Here is a 15,929-nt window from a genome sequence, read left to right as displayed (position 1 = left end):
TTTATGTTCTAAAGGGATCTTTGGGACCCTTCAGGCACCAGAGTCCGGCTCCGAAGGGTTCCTCTGCATCCCCTTTGCTATGCCTTGAATACCCGGTATCTCTCTTATCCTCCTTTTTCGATGTTACAAAACCATTCCAAATTCAATTATCAAAATATAAGAAACGTGTACAATATGGAACATTTTAGGTAACAAAAATAGTTTAAAAAAACTTTACATTTTGGAAAGTTATTTCTGACTCCAATACTTTTGTCCATATAGTTTACATATCCCCGAATATTCTTGTTTCGTGCCGGGCTTGAGCTATCAGTTCTGCATTTGGTACCGGTACATAAATCTTAGGATTTGTTTTTGGAATGAATCATGTAGATTCCACAAAGTACATATTTTCCACATTGGAAACCTGAATCTGCCAGCTCCTTACAAATTTATTTCGGGTCTAAGAACTTTACAGTAAATCCGTATTATTGTGCAGATGTGAAAAAAAATGACGACTGTGTGTTTAGAGTAGAAACGAATCTATGAATCTTTATTGCTTCATTTCTGGATATGGTGAATCAAACATATCACGGAAAGGTTTACAGGAAGCGTCAGGCAGCTTGTGTGCGCTAGAAGTATCATACAATTAAACAGTATAAAATATGTACATTGCTGCTGTGATCATCAATACGTTGCTTCATATCCAACGTTCATTATCGATATATTTGCAAAAAAAAAAAAAATACAGGATGCAGAAGGCGGCAGGATATTTTTGCAGACTTTAAATCCAAAGACCTCTGGTGAACATTATGTCTGTGTACAGTATCCTGTAGGGAGGGAGACAAGAAGGTTAATCATAGAGGCGAGTAATTGGTGTGGGGTACAAGGCGTAAAACATGGCGGTTAGGGCCGCATCACAGGTTCTACAGACAGCTTGCCTTGTCCCGATGCTACATCGCAGCCTAACACAAGGGAATGAGGTCCCCTAAAGGTGCTGCAACCTCAACAAGCAAGTCACAAAAAATTTGACTGGGTCTGACTTCTGAGACGTACTTTTTGTGATGATAGTATTCTACTCTCATATATTTCTGTGTCGGCCGGGAAAGTCATAGCCAGTCCGAGCATGGCGGTCCGATCTCAGCCCGATTTATACGGTCGTCTGACTGTGCCCTTAAACAGATTTAGAGGATTTTTACATCTGCTTATGCTGATGGCAAGCAGCAGAATTTTCAATTCTGTTGTCGTTTACTGCTTGTTTTGGTTTCCCAGACAAGGAGACCAGCACTTACTAGCTATTTGCTATATAACTTGTAAACGCTGCACAGATTACTGGATCCAGTCAGCTTCAGTGATCCTGAGCTCTGCTAATACTGTCTAGAAAATAGAAGAATAGTCGAGCACATGATCTCCGAGATAGATAAGGATGAAAACAATAAAGTTTATTGATCCATCAAAAAAGCACACATCATGGAAAAAGTAGTCTGACCTACGCGTTTTGAACCAATATAGGTGTACGGTTGCCTGCTTAATATACAAGCCTCCATGACCAATAAACAGCTGAAACGTTCCATCTAATTAAGGTGTGTATAGGATAGTTAACACTTTAGATGACTCTACCATGTCTACCGCAAATTAATGGCAAACAAAACCGTACCAAAAAACAGCACAACTATGTTGTATCAGACACACTGAAAGGATGTGTCTGATATAGCAGCTCATCCCCCCATTATAGTAAATCAAGCTTAATGGGGTTATCTGGTAAAAACAATTTATCACCTATCCAAAGGACTGGTTATGACTTATTGTTCATGGGAGTCCGACAACTAGAACTTGTACTGATCGCCCAGATGGGACACATGCCAGACTACTGCTCCATTTATGGTGCTGCTGGAAAAAACTGAGAGCAGCTCTCAGTAGTCCCGTAGGGAATGAATGCAGCAACCATCGTGCATGTGCACAGCTGATCCATACCTACAGTATTTTTCCAATGAAGAGGTGAAACATTGTTTGATTAGCATGAATGTGACCCCTAAGATCCACACACACCGCCAGACTTGTGACTAACGTGACTAATATGAGCCCCTACAACGGTTGCCCACACAGTTTATAGTGATCCTTCTCTTGACATTATTGATTCCAGAGGGTCTACAAGAACATCAAGATGACTAATGTTCCCCTTACCGTTGTGTTTAACAACTCTGTATTTTCGGTCCAAGCAGAGCTCCTCCTGCCTTCTCCTAACAATTCTCTGTATCTCGGGCGTCAGGCCATTTTCATCACGGGAGAAAATGAAGGAGTAGCTGTCTAGACATGTGCCATCTTCATCTACCTCACGGCATGAATAGTGGACGGCGTAGTTGTCGTAGTCAGTATCCACCACCCAGTGGTCATCAACTAAAAACAAGGATGTCATTGAGATTTATGGTGCATGGTATCAATATAGGAACAGGCAGGTTTAGTCATTTTTTTCACTAAGTATCCAGTCTGTATCCATATACTTGTATGTAAAATTAAAATTATAGAGTAATGCTATTTTCTTGCTATAAATGTACTGACATTACGTTTTTACATTGTATAAAACATCAACATGACGTGTAATAAAACTGTGCAGCATTGGTAATCTCACTTGGTAGTTTCACTTCTAGGCCTATATTATCATTTTAGACAAATGTGGTGACTGATTCTCTTTAAGTACAATGTACTAAATACTGTACATCGGGCCCAATTCAACAAAGAATTCACCCCAGAATTGTTAAGTAAAAGCTTTGAAGAGTCACAAAAGTTAGCCACGACTCTGAGTTGCTCCTAAATTTTTGCAACATTTGGTCTCTTCACGCCATTTTATTCCGGCTCCTACACAATGGACAGTGCTGGGGTGGGACGCCTCAACTTGTCTACTTATTGATGAGCCATGGTGTTCAGTACGCTAAAAATCTCACGCCAGTACCTATGTTTCCAGTTCCTGCATGGAGGCTCATGACACTAATCAGGCACTGCTGATTTATGAAGAGGCATGCACCTCATCATGAATCAGAAGCATCTGACTCCAACACGCCCCTCAGGCTTATAGTTCCATATAAATAGCCTAAGTTCCCAAAGAATAATATGTACAAATTGCTATATTGCTTATGCTTCTTACCACTGGTGTACACATTTCCCTGCCACTCCCAATGCGTGTTTCGCCCTTCTTCATCAGGGGACATTTGATTTTATGATTTTTTTTTTTTCTTTTATTCTTCCAAAACCTTTTTTCCTTTTAGCAATTTTTTACACTGCAATATTTGCTGACTGAAACTGCCTCTTATTCTTACTTTTATAGCATCTCAATTTATAAAGTTTATTATTGATCTACTTTATTAATACTGGGCAACAGTGGTAAAGCATGAGTTACCAATGCCTGGAGCAAGGCAAAGATTGCATTGCCTTACCCAGTAATAATGCTCCCTAATTGCCCCATTTAGTATTTAATAATGGCCCCTTAGTGGCCTGTTAAAATGAATTGATGCCCCCTGAGTGCCTCCTCCAAAAGTAATCATGCCACCTTCATGCCACCACCACAAAAGGAATAAAGGTTATACTCACCTAATCCGAGTGACTGAGACCTCTTCTCCACTGCGTACAGAACAGGACGGCACAGGTGGTGTAATGCAGTGATGTTATTGCACCATCTACGTCAGGACGTTGCCATATTGTACGCTGCAGTATGCGGCCAACCGGACAGAAAGTAGTGGGGCAAGTAGTCTACAGCTCCCTACTCTACCACAGGATCCAATTGTATTTGCTACATGTTGACGTCAGTACAATTAAGAGAGGCGCTCGTCTGGAAATCTGGGGCATCCCCAGAAGTCCAGAACATGTCCACTGCCTCAGATCAATGGCCCTAGAGTCTATATTTTTTCTTTTGAAAATGTGACTCTAAGAATATTTACACTCAAGGCAAATGCCCCTGTGGCCAAGGTTATGCCGCCTCACTGTTGGGCAATTATCATTACAATCACACAAAAAAAGAGAAAATCATGGGTAGGGTGAAAATTAGTGTGTTCACTCAGCCTATAGAAGTGTGAACACATAAGGATTTATTATTTGTTATACATTTGTTTGCTAATTTTCTATCTCACTATAATCAGTGGAAATTCTGAAATGATTTACTTACGTCCCTTTTCTAGAAACGAAAGGACACCGTGATACTTCATCTTGAATTTAGCAGGGTCATCAGTCTCTTGAAATGTGCCCACCATATCAGCACACAATTCCATGGTCCTGAAGAAATACCAGTAGTTAGATGTATACTAGATACCCTTAGAATATAATTCTATCCTATAGAGAAGATTGTATCTTGGGTCTGAAGGGTCCTATACATTTTACACTCAAGTCAGCCAAAAATTGGTGTATGGGCACCTCACAACTTTCACGTGGAAAGCTGAATGTCAGCAGCTGGTCCTCTAGGCTACTTTTACACATGCCGGTTTTTTTGCGGCCCATTTTTAAGGGCCGTTTTTGCGGGCCGTATTGCCGTGTTTTTTGCGGTCTCCCGCAAAACCGGGCGGCAAAAAACCTTCTCGGATCGCCATTTTTCCCTGTTGTAACAAATTGCAGGGAAAAAAACGGCAATCCGCAAATTCGGTGTACCGCAAAAACAAGCTACCATTGTTTTTGCGGTACCATTGTTTTAACTGGAGGCCGTGTCCGTGAGCAGTCAAAAATATCAAGCAAGCTCGTTATTTTTTCACGGCCGTATATATGGCCCTCATGGCCATATGGCACCCGGCGCTCCGATGTATTTTTGCGGGCCATTTTTGCGGCCCCATAGAAATCTATTGGAGCCGCAAATATGGCCCGCAAAAACACGGCAAGTGTAAAAGCAGCCTTAGTCTGGCAGAAGCATTCTCATGGAAAACACAGAAGTTCTCATCCAAGTCGAGTGAGCGTGCCTACTAATGGGAGTTTCAGGAGAAATATCTGTCGGGGACTAATTGTTCAGTCAACAGTTATATAGTATGTATGGGACCGTAACTTATTCTGAACCTAGAACCACTTATTAAACCCTCAACATGGCTCCGTGGAGGGTTCCTGACATGTTACAGTAGCAATACTAGCCTCCTAAAAATAATGAAAAAAACAAACCATGCGCACCAATATGAAATTTTTACATGATTAATTAAAGGGGTATTTCCATCTCCAAGATCCTATCCCAATATGTAGTAAGTGTAATAATACTAATATTAGCAAATACCTCCAATTAGAAATGTAGTATAGTTTTCCTGACTCACTATGTCTCTTTTCTCATGTGCAGGACCTTAGGTATCCTTGATTATGACCACTAGCAACTAGATAACTGTCATTATATCAGTGGTCGGAACCATGGATACCTAAGGTGCTGCAATGCCTGAGGAATACATGAGGAATGAGACATAGAAAATAAGAAAAACTATACTATACTTCTAATTGGAGGTATTTGCTAATATTATTATTAAGCCTTTTCCGTACTGGGATAGGATCTTGGAAATCGTAAAAACCCTTTAAATCTACCTAGAGGGAAGTTACCCACTTTCGACAATCCCTTTTTGTTAAGAAGGATTTATAATAAGTTGATCATAGAATTTTCTATTGCTAAAGCCTCTAGTGATCGGCTCTAATCACTTTGAGACAAGTGGTCAACTTTCTTTAGCACCCCCACAGGGGAACTGAAGTATTACATAGCTTACATTGAAGTCAATAGACTGTCTAAAAGACGATCCTTGTAGCCACACTCCACTGACTAGTGAAATAGGGTTCTGAATGGAGAATGTCTACCCCTCTATTAACTTAAGACCCCATACACATTAGACTAAAATTGTCCGAACTCGCCAATGCTGGAGGGATCGGCTGACATGAAAAAAAGTTTAACGATTCTTCTGTCCTCCAGGAGATAATCTGCCACCAAAGCTGTCTGGTGGAAGCTCTCTCCAATCTCCCTAATGAACGCTCAGCCGCAAGGAATGATCGTGTGTTGGAGGGAGCCCGGAGAGATATCATGGTACATGGCTAAGTGGACCATTGGGGGACATGTGGTAATATAGAGTTCCTTACTGAAAGATGACGACTCTGCCTTTAGCTGTTGCAGTCATTTTTCCATCTTCATCAACATTGAAGTTAGCCACTATGTTGTCAATAAGAAACAGTCCTTCTGGGTCCTTCTTGGCCACTGCATACCAAGTCCCGGCATACTAAAAAGAAACCAGTGGGTGGTCCTAATCAGTGATTGCCAACGATCTTGCTTATAAAGCCCCGCCCACTGTAATTCTTAAACCTAGACTAAGCATACGTTTAAATGAGTGAATTCCTTGATCTATGTAATGTTATTCCATAAATGCAAATATCAATCTGATCAGCTTCTCCGACCCTATAACCTGCACATAGGACTATGTTTTTTATGCGCCAGTTCCCTTTAAGTTCATTTGGTATTGTGATATTTTTCACCATTTATCTTCAAGCTTCAATCTCTAAGAATCAATTGAGCGCCACAGGGCGCCATAACCAGCCCATAACAGGATGTGTTGTAATTAAACTGCAGTTGCTGTGTACTACTGAAGAGTCAGCGCTGCGCTCGTTATTTCCATTCATGCATGTTGATACTCAGTAGGTTTATTAAAGGCCTTTGGAAAATTACAATAAAATATGATCCTGAGTGATAAACTGAAGCGCGCTACGTCTGGTATCATTGAACATACAACTATGTACTTTATGTTGTCCTATATCTTGTTGGTCAATGCGTCAACTGTATACATACCGCATATCATTACATACCCCTTAGGGAATGTGCACATGACGTATTTTAGAATCCGGAGTTCCCCCAAAGTTTTGCTACAGGAAGATCTTTCAGAAAAACGTTGGAGGTCGCTTTTGTGGTGGCTTTGTCACCATCATCTCTTTTTTTTAAACTTATATATAAACAAGTGAGCGGTTTCCATGCGGAAGACTCCAGAAGAATGGTCAGATCACTTCTATTAACTGCTTCACATCCTTGGAAACCAGAAGCAGCGCAAGCAATCTTAAGAGACAGAATATATGAACAGCAAGTCGTTTTTACATTGATGTGTATATATTCATTTTTTACGTTTACCGAGCGCTCTTTCAGGTGGGTTATGTAACGCACCCCCTGAAGAAGATGTAATGTGCACATACTCTAAGACTAAGCTCACAGACTAAGCTTAAATGCAGTCCTTTTTTTCCCCAAGTGTTTCCTGAGGTACCGTAGTTTGAATAAGTTTTTGAAGTCTTTTTTTCCCCACAATGGGTGATATTTGTCAAGCTAAATGTGCCATAATTATGGCAAAATTTACGCCAAAAAAACTGTCTTTCAACACTTGCGCCATATATTTATTATGTGTTTTAGGCACTTTTTATAACTAGTCTGACAATGGTGTGTGACTTATTGGAAAAGGAACAGGGGTTTAAGGGCGACACCATACGCTAAAAAAAAATCACCAGAATTATGGCTCACATTTCTTGCACAAAGTAAGCCAACTTATAGGCGGTGTAAACAGAATAGACAGTCTTAAAATTAGACAGATTAACATGAACCACTGTGATAAATCTGGAGCATCTTAAGACTATCTAGTATTGATAAATGTACTACACATTTTTGGAGGATTTTGGAGAAGATCCACTTCAAAAGCCTCCTAAAAAAACCTCAGTGTGAACGTAGTCTTAAATATCTGCCAAAAAACATGATAATATTGGTTGAACTGTTGGATCACTTATCATTGACGGTTATGGGGGTGTCCTGCTTCTTCCATGCTAGCGGGTGGATTTTAATGTTCCCAGTCTTTTGTTCTAATGGGAGATAATCTGCCAACTTAGATGTTTATCAACAGCTTGTTCCCCTATCCTGTATGAGAACATAGGGATACTGTAGGAATAGCTCCAATATGCTCCACGGTGGTCCTAAGATAAAATAACCCCATATACTGTGCACTGCTCAGCACTGTTGCTGGCGTTTCCCACTCAGTTTTGTGGCTTTCTCTTCTGGGTGTCCGGTAACTGCTGCAGCCAGTCAGTGGCAACTGATTGGCTGCAGCTGTCATGTTCCATCCGAGTTGGAAGAAAGAGCAAAGAAAATCAACGAGGGGTTGGGAGTGATTGTAAGTTTTTTTCAAGTTTGGACCATCAAGAGCCAATTTTTACACTAGTGGTGGACAACCGCTTTTAGGGGACAGTTTCTCAAAATCAGAGCTCATACTCACATGCGAGTCTCGCACGTCAATACCCGGCATGTATTTCTATGCAGCTGAACGCTCCGATCCAAGTGCCGGCGGCAGTGCCAGGTATTGACGTGCGAGACTCATCCGAGTTTCTCGCATGTGAGTATGAGCCCTAATTTTGATTCCCAATCCTACTAAAAAAAAATTTGGTGCATCTTTGGGTTGTCCATGTGCCAGAAATTTATTAACTACCTGTCAATTTCAGCTTTTCTTTACACTCATTTATGTTGTTTGATATCTGTGGTTAGCTATTCACACTTCTACTAAGTCTCAGCAACTTTTCTGAAAAATTGGCAACGTGGGCATGAAAAAACATAAAATATCACATCAGGTTTGTGCAGAAGCAGGTGGTGCAAACATTTGTATCTTTTTGATGTCGTAAAGAAAATTGAGAAATGTGAAAAATTAATTTGGGGTGTACAGGCTCAAAGAAAGAAATTCACAGGGATCATTGAATTTCCTCCACATCACAAATAGAAACAAGGACATCTAAACAGTAAAAATGCTTTATATTGTCTTATTCCTTACCTTACTTGGAGAGAAGGATATTGTGACTAACACATTTGAACATGCAAGTTTCTCATTGAATAGACATTTTTCATGGTGATTTGAACACTAGGTGGCAGTACTGCATGTATGTCAATGGGTATTGTAAGTCATAAATGTGCCTGTATATGAAATATGGGTTAATTTCAGCAAAATTAATGTATCAGTCGCACTACTAATGTGATATTGATATCAATGTAAATGTTTTTGATGGACACCAGTGGTAGGTTTCTCATAATGGTAGACAATAGTGTTAGTGGCTGATGGTGCCCTAAGCCAAGTTTGACCCAGTGCAACTGCCTATTCTGCCTGACTTTTAAGTTGTAGAAAAGTAATAAGATTGAATCTAATAACTCCTCCTGCTTTATAAATACAGTAGTCACAAAAAATCCAGAATAGAGATGAGCACGTACCCGAGTTTTGTCAAAATTTGGCATCACCCTGAAGTTGCTCACGGTGCAATCTCTCTCATAAAATCGGAAGGCCTCGGTGCTCCCAAAATAACAAAGGGCAATTAACAGCCCGAACACCTTTAGGTCCATTTTTGCGCCTCTTTAAGATCAGGTATAGAATCTGCATAAAAAAAAAAGAAAAAAATATAAAAAAAAATGTAAAAAAAAAAAACAGCGGAATAAAAGGTAATATATAAATAAAATATAAAAGAAGGCTATAATAGCAAAATATAAAATAGTAAAGTAAAATATAAGTGTTATAATAAGTATAGATTGTGCTATAGGTAGGTAAAGGAGAAGCTCACAGAGAGTCCAGCTGCTTCCAGATGTAAGAAAGCCTGGAATGCAATGTCTGGGAGGTTTATATACAGCTCCGCACTCACACGGTTTCGTAATATCATCAGCACAAGGTAAAAGACCTATGTTATAAGCCGCACACTGCATCCAGTCCTATCTGGATAGAGGCCCACTTCAACAAACTTGCATAACATCAAACTGTGCACTTTAACCCCAACCCATCACTTGCATAAAAAAGGAGAGAAAAAAACAAAAACCCTACAGCAATGTCATACGGAAAGAAAATATTACACCCTGCGAGAGAACATAGAGCAGCGGAGAAGGGTTTGCCAATACATATTTGGGAGCCTAGTCTGTGGTTCGGAGGTGTTTGGCAGTGACCCAGCTCTCCGGGAGGGCACACAAACTCCATTCATGTCCAGTCCTGTTAAAGAGCGGCTCTGTTTTGTTCTGTCCTTCACATACAAACATCACTTTCTATCATGTTTCCTTCTGGCGTCTCTCAGGACAAGTTCAAGCTCTTCACTCCATGATTTGTTTTGGCATTAAAACCGATGTATATTAAATCCCAGGTCTCTGTGGTGTCTCCTGTGTCAGCCTGAATATTAATGGGACCACCTCATGGCCTTACGGTGGCGTCAGTATTGGTGCGGGTTATTTATTTAGTAATTGGGACTTGCAAGGAATCTGATATTGATGAGACACTCCTAAAATTAAGAGTTCTATGAGATGCATCCAGTACATACTCATCCAAAGTGCTAAATTCGGGCAGGAGCAGACTGGACCAGGTGCATATCCTTAGGATGGTGAAGAGGAAGAAGTCGCACAAGATGTCTGAGGAGGCAGACGAGCAAAGGTTTTATATAGAGGGAGGTTGGTCCTTACAATAGTTTCTTCTAGTTGACTCAAGAAGCTCCCAGCCAAACTATGAGTGGAGGACAATCTAACATCATTGCACAACAATAGCGAAGTCCACCTCTCATTGACCATCTAAAGTTTGAGAGTCCTTGCGTGTAGGAACACAGAGAGAAATACATATTTCAGATTACGACTTTATATAGGTTTGATTATTTTACCTTGTAATATCACTACTAGCCAGTCATGGCATTGTCGCTTCGGCTTATCATGGATTGTATTGAAGGCAGAGCTGTCTTTTTTTCAAATGTGCAGAGACTGTCCACAGGGTTCCTGAACGTTGCCTCTGACAGGGGTGTGAACTGAGGCTTATTAGTTATTAGGTCCCACTTGCACACATACAGTGGGATGTAACAGTATGGGCACCGCTGATCAAAATTTCTGTTATTGTGAACTGCTATTTTGAGGTCTAACCACAGATTTTCAATGATGTTCACATCAGGGGACTGTGAGGGCCATTGTAAAACCATCAGCTAGGTAGTCTGTTGTGGATTTTGATGTGGGTTCAGGATCATTATTCACTTGTAGAAGCCATCCTCTTTTTAACTTCAGCTTTTTTACAGATGGTGTTATGTTTGTTCCCCATGCCATTGGCTGCAACACAACTCCAAAGCATGATTGATCCACCCCCATAGTTAATGGTTAATGGTTGGCGAGTTATTTTCCTGAAATGTGCCCTTTTTTCTACATACACACCTTTGGTCATATTCATTGTGGCCAAAGAGTTCTATTTTAACCTCATTAGTCCACAGGACTTGTTTCCAAAATGCATCAGGCTTGTTCAGATGTTCTTTTACATACTTCTGAATTTTATGGTGAGAAGGACATAGGAGAGGTTTTCTTTTGATGTCTCTTCCATAAAGGCCACATTTGTGCAGGTGTTTCTGAACAGTAGAACAATGTACCCAGGGCCGGTGTTAGGGGCAGGCAGACTAGGCATCTGCCTAGGGCCACCGCTCCACAAAGGGCCCCCAACCAGTGACAGGCTGCTAATAGCGGCACACCAAGCAGCCTGTGTATGGCCCGTGAGTCAGGAAGTCCGGCGCCAACGCCACCTCCCTCATAGATACTGATACAGTTGAAAGCAATGATGGAAGAGAGAGCGTCAGATGATGCTTCCTCCCCCATCATTCCCCTCTGACTCAGCGGGTGCACGACGACGTAACTTCATCGGGTACCATGCTGTGTCGGGCAGTGGAGCTGCTGAGACGCTCTTCAGAGACCAAAGCAGTGGGGCAACGAGGAGAGAAGAGTATTGCATTTTTTATATATATACAGTTGTGGCAAAAAGTATTGACACCCCTGCAATTCTGTCAGATAATACTCAGTTTCTTCCTGAAAACAATTGCAAACACAAATTTTTTTGTATTATTATCTTCATTTAATTTGTCTTAAATGAAAAAACACAAAAAGAATTGTCCTAAAGCCAAATTGGATATAATTCCACACCAAACATAAAAAAGAGGGTGGACAAAAGGCACTGTTCGAAAAATCATGTGATGCTTCTCTAATTTGTGTAATTAACAGCACCTGTAACTTACCTGTGGCACCTAACAGGTGTTGGCAATAACTAAATCACACTTGCAGCCAGTTGACATGGATTAAAGTTGACTCAACCTCTGTCCTGTGTCCTTGTGTGTACCACATTGAGCATGGAGAAAAGAAAGAAGACCAAAGAACTATCTGAGGACTTGAGAAACCAAATTGTGAGGAAGCATGAGCAATCTCAAGGTTACAAGTCCATCTCCAAAGACCTGAATGTTCCTGTGTCTACCGTGCGCAGCGTCATCAAGAAGTTTAAAGCCCATGGCACTGTGGATGGAAAAGAAAAATTGACAAGAGATTTCAACGCAAGATTGTGCGGATGTTGGATAAAGAACCTCGACTAACATCCAAACAATTTCAAGCTGCCCTGCAGTCCGAGGGTACAACAGTGTCAACCCGTACTATCTGTTGGCGTCTGATTGAAAAGGGTCTGTATGGTAGGAGACCCAGGAAGACCCCACTTCTTTCCCTGAGACATAAAAAAGCCAGGCTGGAGTTTGCCAAAACTTACCTGAAAAAGCCTTAAACGTTTTGGAAGAATGTTCTCTAGTCAGATGAGAGCTTTTTGGGCAAAGGCATCAACATAGAGTTTACAGGAGAAAAAAAGAGGCATTCAAAGAAAAGAACAAGTTCCCTACAGTCAAACATGGCGGAGGGCCCCTGATGTTTTGGGGTTGCTTTGCTGCCTCTGGCACTGGACTGCTTGACCGTGTGCATGGCATTATGAAGTCTGAAGACTACCAACAAATTTTGCAGCATAATGTAGGGCCCAGTGTGAGAAAGCTGGGTCTCCCTCAGAGGTCATGGGTCTTCCAGCAGGACAATAACCCAAAACACACTTCAAAAAGCACTAGAAAATGGTTTGAGAGAAAGAACTGGAGACTTCTAAGGAGGCCAGCAATGAGTCCAGACCTGAATCCCATAGAACACCTGTGGAGAGATCTAAAAATGGCAGTTTGGAGAAGGCACCCTTCTAATATCAGGGACCTGGAGCAGTTTGCCAAAGAAGAATGGTCTAAAATTCCAGCAGAGCATTGTAACAAACTCATTGATGGTTACCGGAAGCGGTTGGTCGCAGTTATTTTGGCTAAAGGTTGTGCAACCAAGTATTAGGCTGAGGGTGCCAATACTTTTGTCTGGCCCATTTTTGGAGTTTTGTGTGAAATGATCAATGTTTTGCTTTTTGCTTCATTCTCTTTTGTGTTTTTTCATTTAAGACAAATTAAATGAAGATAATAATACCAAAGAATTTGTGTTTGCAATCATTTTCAGGAAGAAACTGAGTATTATCTGACAGAATTGCAGGGGTGTCAATACTTTTGGCCACAACTGTATATATATATATCAGTGCGTACGTGGTGGCCATAATACTTCAGGACTGTGCTGCTGCATTATACTCTATGGGTATTAAACATGAAAAAATGGAGTACAAGTCCAATATTGAAAATAGATATCAAATTTATTACATATATAGTACTGACATAACAAATGTACGTTACAGGATCAGGTAATATAGGCTGCTTTAGTCCTGAAAAAGAAATCACTATGTATAGAAAGCTTAGTGCTTTTGTTTTGCAGTGTCCTGACGGAGTTTTATAATGGGTAAGCACTATTACATGGGATAAATGGGGGTATGTTTTCAGGATGCGCACCTGTTTATGATCTTCCTTCACTTTTGAGTCCCTATTTTATGGCCCACTATTAACAAAAGCACTAAGCTTTCTATACATAGTGATAGAATGCATGTTTAATATGCTATTTAGGAGTGTCCTTTTTCGCCCCTCTTTTAGTCATTACTACAGGGTATGTGACTCCATTGGGGCTATAATTGATTTGTTCCAAGTGGTTTGTTTTATATTATACTCTATGGGGGCTGCATTATCCTCTATGAGGAGGCTGCATAATACTCTGTGGGGGTTGCATTATACTCTATAAGGGGGCTGCATTCTATGGAGTGTATTATACTATATGGAGGACTGAGGAGTGTATTATACTATATGGATGAGTATGGGGAGTATATTATACTACATGGAGGACTTACGGGGAGAGTATTATACTATATGGAGGTCTATAAGGAGTGTATTATACTATACGGAGGACTATAGGGCACATTTTATTATATGGAGGACTATGGGGCACATTATACTATATGGAGAACTATGGGGTGTGCATTATACACTATGGAGGACAATGGTGCACATTATACTATATGGAGGGCTATGGGGTGTATTACACTGAACAATGAAAATGCTGCCTATTCATCGAGTGATTGGATTGTTTATGTTGGAATAAAAATCATTGTTCTCAGCAGCACATCACTCTGTGAAAACTGCAGATATGTTGTTGATAACATGATACTGTATGTGGACAGATTGATCTACTAGTGATTGTTCTGTCCCCATCATTGTCCCTCAGCCAGTGTAAAGAGGCATGGGAACAAGCATCGAATTACTCCAATATTGCCGATCATGCTTGTTTAGCGGGCTGAACTCAGCGCATGTAAATGCAACTGAAATCTTTCTGTGTGATGGTGCAATTTGTTAGTATTTGGGACCTCACTTAAAACTTTTTTCCATGGCCAACTATGTCTAAAACCAACCACAACTCCAGAGTCCGCTAAATCTTTCTGAAGGTCTTTTTCAGTCTAGCAGGGGTTCTGATTTGCATCTTTAGCAATCCTAACAGAAGCTCTCATTGAAATTTTTCTTGGTCTTCCAGACCTTATCTTGACCTCCACTGTTCCTGTTAACTGCCATTTCCTAATTACATTTCAAACTAAGGAAAGGGCAACTTGAAAGCGCTTTGCTATCTTCTTACAGCCTTCTCCTGCTTTGTGGACCTCCACCATTTTCATTTTTAGAGTGCTGGATAGCTGCTTAAAAGAACCCATGGCTGCTGTTTTTTGGCACAAGGGTAGAGGAGGCAGCATTTTTATAAATACAGTAAATTTGCATCACCTGGCCTTTCCAAATGATGATAGCGAACAAGCCATGGCCCATAACCCTAATAGGCTAATTAATGTCTGAAACCTTGGTGAGAGTTATCTGAGCACACAAATGTCCAAGGGTATATACTGTATATTTGCTTAAAATAGAAGGAAATGTGTCGTCTTTAACTTTAGCCCTTTTAGAGATCATTTCATCTTCAACTTGCTTAACTGTTCACAATAACAGTCATTTTGACCAGGGGTGCCCAACTTTTACCTGCTACTGTATTTTCATATAATGGGAGTAAATGCTTCAGTATATGAATGTTTCATATTTCCTCTTCTTATTAGCTCCAAACAAGAGTGTACGTACCAAAGAGGCAGCCAATGCAGCTGCTATTAGCTTTCAGAAGAAGAGGAACCAGTTGTCATTAACCAGAACACCAGAACATAAGGAGCTACATGAAATCTCTTTTACTCATGCCACTTGTTTCAAATATCCACTTCAAGTGTAATGCCGATATCTGAGGTTAGACCGTGACATAGAGCTCATTGCTACTGCTAATCAGTCCACCCTGATAGACCTCGCTGCAGGACCACATCTTACTTCACCTAACCATTTGTAGGTTTGCAGTCCGACTATTTGTGAACTACTTTTCTATATGGATGTATTAATAATCTTGTGCAGTAATAAAAAACACTCAGTACTGGACTTTTACTAAAATTCTATTAAAAGCCCTTGAGTTTTAGGAATGTGAGAAGACTTAAAGGGAACCTGGCAGCAGCGTCATGCTGCCCGAACCAGGCTGCACCACTTGTGAACACAAACATAAAAGGGCCTCTGTGCAAGAACTATATGTGAGTCTGTTGCAATACAATAGCTAACCATGATGCACAATTCCACCTGTTTTGAAGGTGAAAATGCAAATGGACCTCCTGACTAGGAATGAGCGAGTAGTGAAATACTTGGACTCGCTGTACTCGTTACAAGTAGCTCCTAATACTCGGGGACTCGTAAAGAGTAGC

At 40.7% G+C, this 15,929-nt stretch overlaps 1 protein-coding gene across 1 annotated transcript; it reads right to left on the bottom strand.

The window, feature by feature from the left end:
• Nucleotides 1-501: 501 nt before the first annotated feature.
• Nucleotides 502-9,679, bottom strand: RBP4 (retinol binding protein 4). Its single transcript, XM_073555835.1, has 6 exons — nucleotides 9,526-9,679; nucleotides 9,182-9,341; nucleotides 6,049-6,185; nucleotides 4,133-4,239; nucleotides 2,161-2,373; nucleotides 502-806 (listed from the first exon to the last, which is right to left on the bottom strand). The coding sequence occupies exons 2-6, from the start codon at nucleotides 9,308-9,310 to the stop codon at nucleotides 787-789; spliced, it is 606 nt and encodes a 201-aa protein (XP_073411936.1). The 5' UTR covers nucleotides 9,311-9,341; nucleotides 9,526-9,679; the 3' UTR covers nucleotides 502-786.
• Between the last annotated feature and the right edge of the window lie 6,250 nt (nucleotides 9,680-15,929).

The sequence above is a fragment of the Dendrobates tinctorius genome, unplaced genomic scaffold, assembly GCF_039654945.1.
Source record: "Dendrobates tinctorius isolate UK_male_01 unplaced genomic scaffold, ASM3965494v1 ptg000230l, whole genome shotgun sequence".
Lineage (NCBI taxonomy): Eukaryota > Metazoa > Chordata > Amphibia > Anura > Dendrobatidae > Dendrobates > Dendrobates tinctorius.
Note: the sequence above shows the minus strand (reverse complement) of the source record. Positions and strands in the feature narration are given on the sequence as shown.